The sequence below is a fragment of the Pinus tabuliformis genome, chromosome 8 (genome assembly GCF_031772625.1).
Source record: "Pinus tabuliformis cultivar Carrire ecotype Pingquan chromosome 8, CPIR1, whole genome shotgun sequence".
NCBI lineage: Eukaryota > Viridiplantae > Streptophyta > Pinopsida > Pinales > Pinaceae > Pinus > Pinus tabuliformis.
The window spans coordinates 1,770,780,068-1,770,797,903 of NC_142294.1; the positions used below are offsets into that span (position 1 = coordinate 1,770,780,068).

The 17,836-nt window shown below is 36.8% G+C and overlaps 1 protein-coding gene and 1 pseudogene across 1 annotated transcript; both read left to right on the forward strand.

Annotated features, from left to right (window-relative positions):
• The first annotated feature begins 1,248 nt into the window (after positions 1-1,248).
• LOC149243241 (uncharacterized) lies at positions 1,249-7,024 on the forward strand (annotated as a pseudogene).
• An 11-nt stretch (positions 7,025-7,035) lies between these two features.
• On the forward strand, positions 7,036-7,422 carry LOC149243242 (altered inheritance of mitochondria protein 32-like). Its single transcript, XM_089371155.1, has one exon. The coding sequence runs from the start codon at positions 7,036-7,038 to the stop codon at positions 7,420-7,422; it is 387 nt and encodes a 128-aa protein (XP_089227281.1).
• Positions 7,423-17,836: the final 10,414 nt, after the last annotated feature.

Genomic DNA, 17,836 nt, shown 5'->3' on the forward strand with positions numbered 1-17,836 from the left:
ATTAACCACAAGTGATCCCCATCACTATGTTTGTTTTCCCAAAATTAATCTTGGAATATGTTATTGCTCAAGAAAAAATTTCTAAATTGTCCACATAAGTTCGATTGTTTGTCAAAGGGTTGGTGTCAGTTTTGCATCTAGTCTTTTCATCTGGTTTTAGAGTCTAAACAGTTTGAATAGGAGTCTTGTTAAGAGTCCTGTTAGTGTGTCAAAAGGGGTCAATTCTCTATTTTATCCATCATTGGTCTAACATCACACCTAAGCTCCATATGTTAATCCTATTTCAAAGACGAAGTAAAGGATTCGTGCTGATCCATAGCAAAGCTTATCCAGTTGTCAAATTTATCAAAATTCGTTATCTTTCTACATCACCATTTATCAGCTCATACCCTTTGCCTGCCAATTCGATCACTTATCCTCATCATTAGGTCATTAGGTGTCGTGGTACGCTCAGATTGCAAGTTTCAAAAGAAGCCAAGTAATCACAGTCTTAATTATGTTTGTGTTTATGCATGGGGATGAATTTGAGCGAACTACAAGAGGATATTATCGAGCACATGGTTGTGCAGATGACACAGTGAACCTTGGGGCATAAAGGTAAGCTAAATTGAGATTGTGCGTGTCTATAATCATATAGATGGAAGGGTATTGGAAACTGCTACAATCAGAATTCCAACAGAAGAATGTGGTGCCTGAACATAATGTGTTCCTTCAGGTTTATTATAAATTTAGTACCATTTCAATGCTAGCAAAGCCACTGATGTTGGTAACCGGTTTCTTCTCCTCCTTTCTAGCTTGGATATTGTATTCAAATTCTGATTTTTCAATTTCAAAGTCATCAGTTTCATACCTTGCTAAACTACAGTGAGAAGAGGTCCAAGATGCCATTCAGCGCCTACAAAATGTCATGAATCTGCGCTTAACTGTCAGTGAAAAACTTGAGACCTCATTGCAGGCTCTTGCACGGACTAGAGATGTACAAGCTTGCAAGGTTGTTTGGAAGGCAGCTGATGCTACATTGGTTCCATGATCTGATAGAGCTCTTTCGTATCAGTGGAAAGGCTCTTGATACCAACTATCTCTTCATGAGCGACTATGTTGATCATGGATACTACTCTGTTGAGACCGTGTTGTTGCTGGTTGCTTTGAAAGTGCACTACAAGGATAGAATTACCATATTACGAGGAAACCATGAAAGCAGGTAGATTACTCAAGTGTATGGATTTTATGATGAGTGCTTAAGAAAATATGGGAATGCAAATGTGTGGAAGTATTGGAAAGGGGGAAATAGTAGATCGACTTTGGAGGGGTCAGATGGGATTGACGGAAGAGGAACAGGAGAAAGCACATCAAGAAAGGCTTAGACCAAATGAGGAAACTGTGTTGGAGAAAGTTGAAAATGAAATAGGTTTGGGAAAAGCTGAGAAAGAAGTAGGGTCCTACAATGAGAATGGTGACGTAATAAATGGTATCCAGAATGAAGTAGCAAGTTGCTGCCAGCGGAGCAGTGCCACTAATTGCTGTCAGAACTCAACACTAGAGGAAAATGTTCAATGCGATGAGTTGGATATGAAGCTAACTAATAAAAAAATTGAAGATAGCGTGGAAAGTCATCCCACTCACTCAAGCAAACACGCTTTACGATATGCGAGGGGCGAGTTGGAACAAAGACTTCAAACGGAGATGTTTTGATATTTCCAGATATGATAAGATACAAGGGGTTGACACACTTTGATGTTCATACCTTTATGGAAGAGGTGATTTTCAAAGATACAGAATGGCTTTCAAGAAATCTTGAAATACTCACTGGATCACATATCTTTGTGTGTTCACATACTAGTTGAGATCGAAGGTGTGGTGTTTGTGGACCTGTTCTTATCAAGAGTTTAAAAGAAGATATAGAATCTCGAGGCCGTAAAGGTCATGTAGTTGTGAGTACATGTTCACATGTTGGTGGTCACAAATATGCTGGGAACATTATAATATATGGTCCAAATGCTGATGGTGAAGTTACTGGTCACTGGTATGGCTATGTTACTCCAGATGATGTGCCAATTCTCCTAGATCAGCACTTTTACAGATCTATTTGACTACCTTCCCCTGACAAAGATACTGCGAAGGAGTTGAAGTCTATACTTGATTTCTTGCAGTCTTCCTCCCAAACATTGCATATTTTTCCCAAGGTAGAAGAGTTGATTCATAAATAGAAAGAAAAGCAGGACAAGTTAATTCAGAAACATATTGTAGTAGTTGATAGCTACGATAAGAAGATACCAAGTAAGGAGATTTACAATCGCATAGCTTCTAATGAACAGAAGATTATATCTTATGTCATCTTCACTTACCATTATATCGGCAATGCAAGGTTACAATTGGTAAATGTATCTCAGTTTGTTTTATTTAGCATTATTTGTTGAAACTTTATTTGATAGGCCAAAGCTACGTTGATTTCAAGAAAAAGGAGGCGAGATACATCAGAATGGTTAACAGGCAACTGAGAGCTATGATCAAAGTTATGAAAAGGAAAATTGAGGATTTAAAGATGCAGCTAAGCCAGCAGAAAAAAATTCCTTAAGGAAGTCAGACATCAAGTAAGGTTATGTTCCAAATTTTGATGGTTTTCCTTGTTGCATTTTTTCTTGAAGAATGATACGTCTCCACTCAGTTTTGAAAAGCTTTGGAGCAGTTTAAAAGAATATTTAGATATAAGAAAGCTCAAGATAGCAAATTTTTGGTATTAAATTGTGTTTCGGTGATTACACAGCAGTTTCGTAGCGTGCTACGAAATTGCTGAAGATGATGCCTAATGCACAGAAGTTTCGTAGCGCGCTACGAAACTGCTGTAGCTACATAACTAAAACCTAGTCAACCAATTTTAAGGGACAGAAGGGAAATTTTTGAAAAGGAATCTCTTCAAAGGATCATTTAAAGGGTGTCAACATTCAACAAGGGCAAAAGTAGGTGGAGGAAACATATATTTGAACTCTAAACTTTTTGTTATAAAGTGATCATAGTTACTACAGTTCATGATATGTCAGACATATTGGAGGAGGTCTTGTCTTCACAAATGGCAAATGTCGACAGCACATAAAGAACATGGCACTCTAACACATTTTTCTATAATCAAAAAAGAAGGACATGGCTCATTGTTTCGAATATATTTGAGGAAAATCAAAAGCAGATCAACAGGGGCAGTTTCCTACTTTTCAGGAGCAATAGAGAGATGTGACATTAAGGGCCAGGAGGCAATTATAAACATCCACCACAGCTAAATTAAAGGAGAACACTTGTCAGAGAACGAGAATTGATTGTAATTAATGCTATTATTAGCATGATATGGAGTTAGACTCCTAATTGCCTTAGGTTTCTAAAAAGTCTAGTTAGCAGTTTGTTACATTTAGTAAGTAGTTAAAGCTTGAATAGGTGTCATAGGAAGTAGAATTAGAGTTTCCCTCATGCTGGAGGATGAATCTCAACCTTGTAAAGAATTCTATATATAGGAGAGAGGAAAATGTACCAAAGTTTGGAAAATTTCAGAGAAATTGGAACTATTGTGCTATGTATATGACTATGTTTTAGTAATACAAGACTTGGCTTTACTTCTGAGGAATCAGAAGGAGTTTATTGTTCAGAATGTTGTGTATCATCATCTCTTTAGTATTTGCAGTGGTATAGATGTGTGATTACTTAGAAATCACTATTTGTGCTCTAATTTCCTTCACATATTTATAAACTGTGTTGTCCTGTATGTTTTTGGTGTATCTGAATGGTTAAATTTTGTATACCTTGACTTCTATTTAAGGTTGATATCATTGTTATACTGAAACAAATTTGACTCCATAAGCCCAATGAATACTTTCTAGTTGTGTTTCCACCACTCATATTTTTACATTTGTTTCACAAGAGTTAGCCATCTTAATCATAATTAAAAACATTAATCCTTTGAGAGAGCCCTCTCAGGTTGGGGAGGCTAAGCCTCAGCCTAAAGTAGGTTTGAAATAGTTACTTAAGGTCTTCCTGGTTAGCAGCCTTCCAGGGTCAAATTTTGAGTTAACATTTTGGTGCGTTTGCCGGGAGTCTGAAGGTTATTCTTTCGCGAAAACAAAAGACTGAACTTCTGAAGGTAGCAGGAGCTTAGAAGAATTTTCGAGGCTACAAATCTACCTTGGCGACTCCATTTTTGAAGAATTCAAAATTCATAGATTCATAGTGATTCCACTGGAGTTATGGAGGATCTAGATGCTACCATTCTTATTTCATGGTATGCATGCATAAATTTTTCAAGAATTCATGGTTTCCCAAACCATTTTCCCAAGGATACATATTTTCTAAGGAATGGTCCAAAATTCAATGGAGAAGATTTGAATTTAACTTTGAAGCATATATCAGATTTCTGTGATTTCACTGAGCTTCTTAGAGTTAAACATGAGGACGTTTTCATTATGTTGTTCTATGATTCATTTCAAAGGAAATGTAAACAGTGGATTGAAAGCTTTCCTGCCAAGTCTATTAGGTCATTTGAATATTTTTGGTTTATGTTTTTGGAAGAATGGATAGATAGATCAGATTTGGTGGCAAACTCTCCTTCAGCTCAAGGTTTCAAACAATGGAATGATCATCATATTAATGAAGAAATAGATGAAATTTTTTCTTTTTCCTTGTCTTCTTATCTAAAATCATTTGACTGCAAGACAAAAGATAAGATGAAATTTTTGGATGAGGTTGCTAAGGACATTGAGAAAGACATTGAAGGTCTACAAGGTCAAATTAAATCATATAGTCTTCATGGTCATGACCATTCTTTTCAAAAGGTCTCTATGTCAGAACACAAGGAGAGGGTGTTGCTTCCTATCTCTTTCGTGATTGAGGAAGAATAAACTGTTATTGAAGATCAATTGGCACAACTAGAAAGTTACGAGAACCATCAAGCTGATCATGTATTATGGGATCCTATAGCTAAATACATGGAAGAGTCTTACTCTCCAGTGTTTCACTTTTTCTATGAAGATCAGAGGCAATTTCAGTGGCGGTGGTCATCACAATATCATAGTTGCTCTGAACTCCGATGCAGTCAAAAAACTCAAATATCAGATGAGACAAATGATTGGCTACATTGGAAATTCCACATTGATTGAGCTGAAAGAATTTTGAATTGATAGGGTAGGTAGGTAGGAAAATGCAAATAAGCTCAAGGTTGACTGAGCATTTTTCAGTAGATATATATTTCTTTCTCCTACAGTGATCATCAAGCTTAAGCCAGAGGTGAAGGCCCAAGAAGTTTGAAGGGGATGTTTGTCAAGTAAATCCATGTTTGTTATAAAGAAGACAAAGCACTGGAACTGCATGTTCTTAGTGTGCCACAGGGGCACACTATCCCAAGTGGAGCCACTTGTTATCACTCAAGAAAAAAATTCTAAATTTTTCACATCAGTTCGATTGTTTGTCAAAGGGTTGGTTTCAGTTTTGGGTCTAGTCTTTTCATCTGGTTTTAGAGTCTAAACAGTTTGAATAGGAGTCTGGTTAAGAGTCTTGTTAGTATGTCAAAAGGGTTCAATTCTCTATTTTATCCATCATTGGTCTAACATCACACCTAAGCTCCATATGTCAATCCTATTTCAAAGACGAAGTCAGGGATTCGTGCTGATTCATAGTAAACCTTATCCAGCTGTCAAATTTATCAAAATCCATTATCTTTCTACATCACCATTTATCAGCTCATACCCTTTGCCTGTCAATTCGGCCGCTTATCGTCATCATTAGGTCATTAGGTGTCGTGGTACGCTCAGGTTGCAAGTTTCAAAAGAAGCCAAGTAATCACAGTCTTAATTATGTTTGTGTTTATGCATGAATATGAATTTGAGCGAACTACATGAGGATATTATCGAGCACATGGTCATGTAGATGACACAGTGAACCTTGGGGCATAAAGGTAAGCTAAATTGAGATTGTGCATGTCTGTAATAGTGTAGATGGAAGGGTATTGGAAACTGCTGCAATCGGAATTCCAACAGAAGAATGTGGTGCCTGAACATAATGTGTTCCTTCAGGTTTATTATAAATTTAGTACCATTTCAATGCTAGCAGAGCCACTGATGTTGGTCACCGGTTTCTTCTGCTCCTTTCTGGCTTGCATATTGTATTCACATTCCATTTTTTCAGTTTCAAAGTCATTAGTTTCATACCTTGCTAAACTACAGCGAGAAGAGGTCCAAGATGCCATTCAGCGCCTACAAAATGTCATGAATCTGTGCTTAACTGTCAGTGAAAAACTTGAGACCTCATTGCGTGATCTTGCACGGACTAGAGACGTACAAGCTTGCAAGGTTTTTCGGAAGGCAGCTAATGCTACATTGGTTCCATGATCTAATAGAGCTCTTTCGCATCGGTGGCAAGGCTCTTAATACCAACTATCTCTTCATGGGCGACTATGTTGATCATGGGTACTACTCTGTTGAGACTGTGTCATTGTTGGTTGCTTTGAAAGTGCGCTACAAGGATAGAATTACCATATTACGAGGAAACCATGAAAGCAAGCAGATTACTCAAGTGTATGGATTTTATGACGAGTGCTTAAGAAAATATGGGAATGCAAATGTGTGGAAGTATTGGAAAGGGAAAAATAGTAGATCAACTTTGGAGGGGTCAGATGGGATTGACGGAAGAGGAACAGGAGAAAGCACATCAAGAAAGGCTTAGACCAAATGAGGAAACTGTGTTGGAGAAAGTTGAAAATGAAATAGGTATGGAAAAAGCTGAGAAAAAAATAGGGTCCTACAATGAGAATGGTGACGTAATAAGTGGTATCCAGAATGAAGTAGCAAGTTGCTGCCAAGATAGCAGTGCTACTAATTGCTGTCAGAACTCAACACTGGAGGAAAATGTTCAATGCGATGAGTTGGATATGAAGCTAACTAATAAAAACATTGAAGGTAGCGTGGAAAGTCATCCCACTCGCTCAAGCAAACACGCTTTACAATATGCGAGGGGCGGGATGGAACAGAGACTTCAAACGGAGATGTTTTGATATTTCCAGATATGATCAGATACAAGGGGTTGACACACTTTGATGTTGATACCTTTGTGGAAGAGGTGATTGTCAAAGATACAAAATGGCTTTTAGGAAATCCTGAAATACTCACTGGATCACATATTTTTGTGTGTTCACATACTAGTCGAGATCGAAGGTGTGGTGTTTGTGGACCTGCTCTTATCAAGAGATTAAAAGAAGATATAGAATCTCGAGGCCTTAAAGGTCATGTAGCTGTGAGTCCATGCTCACATGTTGGTGGTCACAAATATGCTGGGAACCTTATAATATATGGTCCAAATGCTGATGGTGAAGTTACTGGTCACTGGTATGGCTATGTTACTCTAGATGATGTGCCAATTCTCCTAGATCAGCACTTTTACAGATCTATTTGACTACATTCCCCTGACAAAGATACTGCGAAGGATTCAAAGTATATACTTGATTTCTTGCAGTCTTCCTCCCAAGCATTGCATATTTTTCCCAAGGTAGAAGAGTTGATTCATAAAGAGAAAGAAAAGCAGGACAAGTTAATTCAGAAACATACTGTAGTAGTTGATAGCTACGATAAGAGGATACCAAGTAAGGAGATTGACAGTCGCATAGCTTCTCATGAATAGAAGCTTATATCTTATGTCATCTTCACTTACCATTATATCAGCAATGCAAGGTTCAGTTGGTAAATGTATCATAGTTTGTTTTATTTAGCATTATTTGTTGAAACTGTATTTTATAGGCCAAAGCTAGGTTGATTTCAAGAAAAAGGAGGCGAGATACATCAGAATGGTTAACAGGAAACTGAGAGCTGGGATCAAAGTTATGAAAAGGCAAATTGAGGATTTAAAGATCCAGCTAAGCCAGCAGAAAAAATTTCCTTAAGGAAGTCACACATCAAGTAAGGTTATGTTCCAAATTTTGATGGTTTTCCTTGTTGCATTTTTTCTTGAAGAATGATACGTCTCCACTCAGTTTTGAAAAGCTTTGGAGCAGTTGAAAAGAATATTTAGATATAAGAAAGCTCAAGATAGAAAATATTTGGTATTAAACTGTGTTTCAGTGACTACATAGCAGTTTCGTAGTCCGCTACGAAACTACTGAAGATGATGACTAATGCACAGCAGTTTCGTAGCGTGCTATGAAACTGCTGTAGCTACATAATTAAAACCCAGTCAACCAATTTTGAGGGACCTAGGGGAAATTTTTGAAAAGGAATCTCTTCAAAGGATCATTTAAAGGGTGTCAACATTCAATAAGGGCAAAAGCAGGTGAAGGAAACATATATTTGAACTCTAAACTTTTTGTTATAAAGTGATCATAGTTACCACAGTTCATGATATGTCAGACAGCTTGGAGGAGGTCTTGTCTTCACACATGGCAAAGGTCAACAGCACATAAAGAACATGGCACTCTAAAACATTTTTCTATAATCAAAAAATAAGGACATGGTTCATTGGTTTCGAATATCTTTGAGGAAAATCAAAAGCAGATAAACAGGGGTGGTTTCCTACTTTTCAGGAGCAATTGAGAGATGTGACATTAAGGGCCAACAGGAAATTACAAACATCCACCACAGCTAAATTAAAGGAGAACACTTGTCAGAGAACGAGAATTGATTGTAATTAATGCCATTATTAGCATGATATGGAGTTAGACTCCTAATTGCCTTAGGTTTCTAAAAAGTCTAGTTAGCAGTTTGTTACATTTAATAAGTAGTTAAAGCTTGAATAGGTGTCATAGGAAGTAGAATTCGAGTTCCCCTCACGCTGGAGGAGGAATCTCAACCTTGTAAAGAATTCTATATATAAGAGAGGGCAATGTACCAAAGGTTGGAAAATTTCAGAGAAATTGGAACTATTGTGCTATGTATATGACTCTGTTTTAGTAATACAAGACTTGGCATTACTTCTCAGGAATCAGAAGTAGTTTACTATTCTAAATGTTGTGTATCATCCTCTCTTTAGTATTTCTAGTGGTATATATGTGTGATTACTTAGAAATCACTATTTGTGCTCTAATTTCATTCACATATTTATAAATTGTCTTGTCCTGTATGTTTCTGGTGTATTCTGAATGGTTAAATTTTGTATGCCCTGACTTCTATGTAAGGTTGATATCATTGTTATACTGAAACGAATTTGACTCCATAAGCCCAATGGATACTTTCTAGTTTTGTTTCCACCACTCATATTTTTACATTTGTTTCACAAGCGTTAGCCATCTTAATCATAATTAAAAACATTAATCCTTTGAGAGAGCCCTCTCAGGTTGGGGAGGCTAAGCCTCAACCTAAAGTAGGTTTGAAATAGTTATGTAAGGTCTTCCTGGTCAGCAGCCTTCTAGGGTCAGATTTTGAGTTAACAGAATACATGTCCCATGACAAAGGTCTTATTTTACCTTTATTAATTTTACATGGATTTTTAACCAGGGTTGTTAGATATAGCATGTACATAGCACCACATGTACGTACCACTGCGTGTACCACATAGGACCATATATACACAACACCATATGTACAACATGTACACCGCACCACATGTACACAAAACCACATATACAACATATCCACAACAATAGTATTGCACATCCATAGACCACATTGTTTCTACTTGGAAATCATTCCTCTAGTGTCTTTCCATTATCCATGCTTGTCCCAACATGTTACAGAATTCACTGTTTTCATTTAGTTGATGTATCCCTCAGCATAACCTATCCATAACATAAACATAGACATAGTATAAACACGTAATATCAATTCATATCCACATTGTATTGGCCTTGTAGATTTGTTTGGTCTACTCTACCACTTAATACTAGGAACCTCTTCATGCCATACACCTACATAAACATTCATTCCTCCACAAGAATGATCACTGACGACCATGTTAGAACATGAAATACATATATAGATATATACATATAATAATTAGCATAAATAAATCATGATCCATGATGACCCTGTCAGACAACAACATACATACATACATATATTCATATATAGACACATTAGCATAATCGTGATCACAACATAATTATGAGATATCATAAGGTCAAGGTTAAGATAACTCGCTTTATCCATGCACAACTTTGAGAACAATAGTTCCCAACTTAGCCAAGGCATACGAAACTTCAAATACAATTACTTTACCTTTCCTATTTCATTTCTCATGATTGTCCTGCCACTGTCCATTTATCCCAATGGACCCAACTAGTCCAACTTGTTGTCATATTCTTGCCTTTAGTTTCCATTTACACATGCATCGGGCATCGTTTGGGTCTTACATTACCTATTCAGTTTCATTCAACTCTCTTCGAGCTCCATTAAATTTCCTCTTTCCCAACCAATTCCAAAGACCCTCAAAACATAAAAGGAAAGAATAAGAAACAAACAAGGACAAATCCATGAAAATCCAATAGCGATACGAAATCACAAAAGAAGTGCCATGGTCATGCACCATACATAAAAGAAACTACAATTCAAACAAAGACAAATAAAAAAAATACCAAAAGAACAAAACTTTCAACATACACCATGACTCAATCCCCATGGGTTCCCAATTCCTCCAAGGGAAAGCTCAACCTGAGCCTTCTTCAAGATTTCATTGCATTCTCTTTGCCATGTGATTCCCTGTATCATATTTCCATAAACATAATTTTTAGTGCATAATAAATATAAAATATACTACTTACCTTACCTCGTTGTGCCAAGAACGCTACCTTATAATTGAACACGTATATATCTCATCTCTCAAGGGAATCCAGCTCCTTGATGAATCTAGCCATAACTGAAAACCAACTGCTATAGTTGTCAAATAAATGTTCATGAATATAGCACATATCCATATAATGTCAGACAAAATCAAGGTTAAGAAGACTTCCTATATTCATGCAAAGTGCTCATTCATTTGGATTTGTGGTTTGCAAAAATAGCCAAAGGAAATCTCACCCAATTCCTTTCTTTTACCTTTTCCTTGCTACAAATGAGTCTTATCACGTGCTATCACATCACCTAATTGTTAGTTATATAAGAAAATCAATTGTTATATTTCCATTTTAATACCAAGCATGTTGCCTTGCAATTGTTCACATATGTCAGTCACATATTCCAAATTTAAAGACATCATGTCTATTAATTTGAAGTTAGCCTTTACCAAGACTAGCACCCATGTCATAATCAACAATAAACTCATAATCATCAGTCATAATACTATAACTAGCATCCACTTATACTCGAGTGCATATCAGTTATCTCATCACATATTGTGTTAATACAACCATCTTAAAACAAGATCAATCCTTCATGCAATCGTATAGACACATACTCATATCATGCAATTAACCAAACATTCAAACAGCCTCTAAACATACCATGTTAGATAGACAAGACAATCAAACTCACACCTCATTGTATCTCAAGGGAGGTTATCACATATGCACAATTTAGTCCATAACAACACAATATCACAAATATATCGACAATGTTGGCATTATGAATTATGTGTTGTCCTTGATGGAAACCTGCCTAATGAATGGCAATATACCTGATGAGTTTTCCTTGATGAAAAACGTACTTGATGAGTTGTCCTTTGATGGAAACCTACTTGATGAAGATGTAAATACGATCTGTCTATAGACGTGATAAACTATTTTGACAAGGGAATAGCATTTCAGAGGTAGAGGAATGATATAATTGAAAGTTCAAGAAGTATACAAGGGTTCCGTTAAGAAAAGTCACATACACATGTGAGTATGAAGAAGCGACGGTGTGTACAGTTTCTACATTGCAGTATTATAAGTACCAAGGGTCCTTACCATTGTATTTCCCTGTGGTATTGACCCCAACAATGGATGTTTTGATCATGTCTAAGAAAGCCATTGGATAGAGTATGGTTTTGACCTGTGGTATTGGATAAAGGCTAATATATATAAGGTGATGAAGATAAAAAAATGGATGTGTTTGCAAGTGATCGAAATATTATGAATAGCTAGATTAGAAGAAAATATGCATGTAATGGGCTATTGATACTTTGCTTGATCTGAGCTAAGTATGCATCTAGGAGTTTGATGATGGATCAGATCCAATAGATCTGAGATGACAATCATGATTACGAGATGCTATGATTTATGTTAATAGCATCTTAACGCATGTGTAACGATCCTTGTTAAAAGACTCATGTAAAATATATAAATACCATGGATGATGGGACACATATTCAAAGTTGAATAGTGGGTAAGACATCCTAGTGGATGTTCATTTGGTTGTTTATGGCTATTGGGAATTGGAAAATGCAATGGCTAAGGTTTTGGAAAGGAAAGAGGCATTAATTGACATTTATTTATGAAAATAATGGAAATTAGGAGAAAAGGAAGGTTAAAGGTCACAGGTTACATGTGAGGAGGAAAATGAAGGAAAATAATGGAAAATGAAGAAAATAGAGGCCTCATTCATAAAAAGGTTTCTGAGGATCAACAGGAAAGACTTGATCATTTTTAGAGTTGGAGCTCTTTCATTATTCTCTCTCTCTCTCATACTCTTGGACACTTAGAGATTTATTAGAGCACTTTGGCATTGGAGCAAGAAAGGCAAAGAAGTCAAGAGGAAGCAAAGATTAGGAACAGAAAGGTAGGATCAAGCAGCTACATCAGACTTCACTGCAGGTATCGACTTGCATGTGTATTTTCCATGATAGATTTGGCATGAATAGGATTGCATGTGTTTCTTTTCTACCATGGCATGGGCTTTTCCAGGTGTGACAATATGTTTAGCCTAGCCTTGCCATTTCTTGATAGCTTTGTTAAGATGGGTTCTCTCATTTGGTTTATGTGGGATGACTGGATTAGATTCAAAGTTGAGTGGGGTGGATCCCCGAACCAAAAGCCACATGGAGTAGTGGTCCTTGAACCAAAATGAGGATGCATGAAGCCACTGGCCTAGTAACCCCAAACTAGACTATGGGCTGCAGTAAAGCTAGATTGTGTGCCTCGATGGGCTTAGAATCCTTTCCAATGAATGGCTGGATATACGATAAAGACAAGAGCTAGAGTTTCTCTCTGTTGGGCTGAGTGATTCCAGGATGGAATGTAGAGTAAAGCTTGGAGAGTATGTCTTTGTGTAGGGCCTAGTGATCCCTAGATCAGACTGTGGATGCACATAAAAGCCTAAGAGACTAGGAGTCACTCCAATTCCTCATGGTGTAGGTGGAGAAATATGGTGGAATCCACATTGATTGGTGTTTTTGATGTGTTCCATGAGTCCCACATTCATGCTTGGAATATGGAAAGGGGGTGATTGGATGATGAGAGACTTGGATTAGCCAATCTATGGCCAGGTGGAATGTGGTAGTCCCATCTCCGGTTGGTTCATTGTATTCATTAATTAGAAATTCATTTCTATGATTTTTATGTGTAAATTTACTGGTGTATATATGGATTTTGATGGCTGATATGTTTATTGTATTTTTGTCCCTATTATGCTAGTTAGGTATATCTTTTGATAGCATCTATTTATGGCTCTTAGCATGTTTTTACTTGTATTTGAATGGATATGGTATCTATGACCTAATAAGTGTTAAGGCATAAAATGACATGAGAAAATAATGGTTTATAGCAATTCTCAAATAGGTATGAGATCACTACACTTAATTCTGTTTCTTACACATGTAGGTTACATGTTAATGGTATGTTTGAGGAAATGCTTGTCATGGATAGTGGGGGTCAGTTTAAGGTCTTTTTGGACTTATTGATTTTGCTGCATTCTTTCCATGTACTTTCCTTAATTTGAAGCTATCATTCAATTCTAAGCAGTGGCTTGGGATTTGGGCCTGAAAAATTGGCTTAAATCCCAGGGTCTCTGGCACAAAACTAGCAAGTTTGGTCCAAATTCGCTAGCATGTATACCTATGAGAGGAAATTTAGGTCTCTAGTCGCTCCCTTTCCCATAGCATGAGAGCAACTATGGCCTCAAAGGTCCTAAACAGTAGCGGGACTGAGGGACAGGCTGTCAGAGTGGTGGACTTGTCTCTAAAGGGTTTTGTTGATGATGTTTGATGACTATGTGTGATGTTGCGTCAAATTTGCTTCCTTGAGCTTACCTAGGAGGTAAAATCTGATCATAGTAGACTCTTGTCTCATATTTACCCTAGTTGGCATGGTTACTTGGGTTGATGAGGGAGGAGGGTGTTACAAAGTTGTATCAGATCATGGTTCAACTCTTAGACTCGATGGGTTAAATGTATTATTCATGCATGCATATCAGTTTCATGTGTGTCTCATGTGCTTGTTGCATTTGGTTGATGATTGATCAATGTTGTAGCATGGTTATCATGGAGAATTTGATATTTATTTCATGAAATGTATTTGTCATGAGTATGTGACTAGTTGCATATGGTTATATGTGGCTTATATGTTGATTTTATGTTGCCTACTTACATCCTTCTATGTTAGGCTACACTCTTATATGTTTGATTACATGTATTTGTCTTGTAGGTTGATTACAAGAATTGATCGCTTATGCTCGACTGCATGCATCTATGTGTATGTGTAGTTGATTTGGCATTGCTTATGCATGTTGATGGTTGCATCTAGAAATATATGCATTAGCGTGATGGTTGTTGTCATGCATGAGGTCATGGTTTTTGAAGTTGATATGGTCATGCATTAACGAATGGACTCTAGCTAGAAAGATGTGTATATGGTTTTGTACTCATGTGTTATAGGTCTATATGTAGTCGTTATGCATATATGGTCTTGGTTATATGTATGCATTAATAATAGGTCAGACATGCCTCGTGAATTCATGGTATGAAATTTAGGTCATCGGGGTGATATTGTTATGTTATGATGCTAATGTGTTGGCTAAGATAGAGCAAGAGATGCAGAGCATCATAATGAGGTTACAACATTGGAGTTTGGGGTAAGAACAGATCGTCATACAGGTATTGTATGTTTTTCATGCAGGTATGTAAGTCAATGATTGTTATATGCATTAGGTTTATATACATTAGGGTTATGCACATGTCTTTTGATGTTATGGTTACATTCATGATAGATGATAGTTGATTAGCATAGTCATATGCACACGAGTCAGATAGTTAAGAATGATAGTAACATGTGGTTGTAAGAATTTCTATTGTTGGTTAGGTTAGATGACTTGATGATTATGTTATATGATATGTTGTTAATGAGCATGTCATAGGTTAACTTGTTGTTGCTATATGACAGTTAGCTTGACGATCAGGTTTTATGTTGTTGATGAGCATGATATATAGCTTCTTGTTGTTATGTGTTATTAACTTGATGATTAGGGTTATTTCATTGAGATATTGATGTTGTAATTTGGATTGGTCATATATGTGAATTGAATTGAAGATCTTGATGGTATATGTATTGTGTTAACTTGGTTTGACCTATGCAGATGGTTATGGTTGCAATATTCAGGTATGAGCCCACATATTTATGATATGGTGTCATACTAATCTAGATTGATTGTACATATGTGATTGTTATGAATGAACATAAAATTCTTATGAGCTTATGATGTGAATATGTTAGTTAGTTACTGTTATGGATATCATGATTTATGTTTGAGTTGATATGTTGTGAAGTTATATCATGCTAATCTAGATTGATTCTGCAGACAATAGAGCCTCCCCTGAGATACATTAAGGTATGGACCTTCTTATGTCATTTACCTTATGCTTGACTATGTAATTATGACATCTATTTGGTATTTGGGTGTTTGGTGTCTAGTTTCTTTATTTAACATGATATTTTTGCAAGTTCGTTGGATGTTTGATGAATTTCAAAATTGAGTATGTGTTCCAATGATCTTGCGTTATGATGGTTTTACTAACACGCGTTGAGATAGTTGATATGTAATTGAGTGTAGTAGGTGATAGCTATAGAATTATGTCTAATGACTATGAGTTGACTATGAATTACAACATGATTTTTTGTAAAAGTTGATTTCAAATTGATAGATATGATTGTCTTGATATGTGGAACATGTGGCTTGTTGTGCGTGGAGCATGATTGTTTAGAGGTCTTTGTTTCAGCCGGATGTATACCCCAAGAAGCTTTTACACCCCTCCACGCGGGAGGGTGTGGGGGGGAATTTTTCCCCCGCGGGGGTCCAGGGGGGCCGATCCCCCCCGGCTGGGGGGTCTGGGGGCCAGCGTTCCCCCGACGGGGGCTCGGGGGCAGGGCCCTCGAAGCTAAAAACAGATGTAAAATTGCCTTGTAAAAGTATAGTAATTTCTAGTCAATATGAGTCGTTCATTAGGTGGATGATCTAACAGTAGAACTTATGTTTAGTTTAGGGTTTTTTGCCCTAGAAGGCAACCCCTCTCTTTGTATGAGGGCATTGTATTTTGAGGTTGTGTAATAGATGTGTATTCTGTGAGTGAGAAACAAAGAGGTGAGACTGTGAGAGAAAACAGAGAATATTACAGTGGATCTGCTGTAGGTTGTGTCTCTTCATTTTGTTGGATAATAGAAAGGAAGGACTGGCTATTTGGAGTGGATGTAGCCCAAACTGGGTGAACCACGTATATCTATGTCTCTCTTGCTTTATGCGTTTTCTTTGTTTATATTCTGCAATATTTTATGTGTTCCATTGCTCCGTAATTTATAATTTTCTAACATGGTTGACGTGTGTGAGAAGTTGCAAGAAACATGCTTAATATTAGCGTGACGACGTAATAGTTGATGTGTTTATATAACTAGCAGTTGGGTGATGTGACAATACATAAGAAGCCTTGGTTGTAGCAAGGTAAAGAGGTCAAAGAAAGGAATTGGGAAAGAACTAATTTGGCTATGTTTGGAAACCCTAATTCCAAACAAATGAGTGTTTTACATACAGGAAAACTTATTAACCTTGGTTCTGTTTACATTATGTGAATATGTGCTAGATTCATGAACGTGTACTTGACACGTATATTATCTAGTCTCTAGTTATATGTGGATTTGTCAAGATAATTGGAGTCCCTTAAGAGATGGTGTGGATGCGTTCAGTTGCAAGGCAACAAGCTTGGCACGCCAAGATAAAGTAACGGATGCATTGTTATGTTTATTTATGCACTAAAAATTATGTGTTTATGATAGTATGATGTAAGGAGTTTTATGGAAAGAGAGGTTCCCATGAAATCTTGAAGAAGGCCCTCGTTGAGTTTCCTAGGGAACCATGGCGATTGAGTCATGGTGTTTGTTGCTAGTCTTGAGCTTTTGATATTTGTTGTTTTTTTGTGCTTGATTGCAGTTTTGTTTGCATCTTGTGCATGGTCATGCCACTTGGGTTGTGGTGTCGTTATGGTTTCATGGTTTCCTTCCTTGTTTTTTATTATCTTTCCTTTTATGTTTTGAGTGCCTTGGGAATTGTTTGGGAAAGAATAAATTTAATGGAGTTTGGGGAGAGTTGTGTGGTACTCGATAGGTAATGTGACATTCATAGGAATATATGTGCATGAGTAAGTGCAACGGAAGGTAAGACTATGACAGTCAATTGGAATGGTTGGGTCCAATATGGTAAATGGATGGTGGTAGTAAATTCATGAGAAAGGTAATAAAAAAGGTAAAGTAAATGGATATGAGGTGTCAGGTACCTTGGCTATGTTGGGAACGACTATTCTTAATGTTGTGCATGTGTTGCATGAATAAAGGAAGTTCACTTAACCCTTGACCTTGATATTGGGTAATTATGTTATGATCGTGATTATGCTGATGTTTATATATGTATACATGTAGGTGTTTATGTATTTCATGTTTGACAGGGTCATCATGGATCATGATTATTAACGTTAACATTTACGTGTATAT

What these genes read in the sequence shown, in the direction of transcription:
- LOC149243242 (XM_089371155.1), top strand. Translation starts at nt 7,036, where the DNA reads ATGATCAGATACAAGGGGTTGACACACTTTGATGTTGATACCTTTGTG.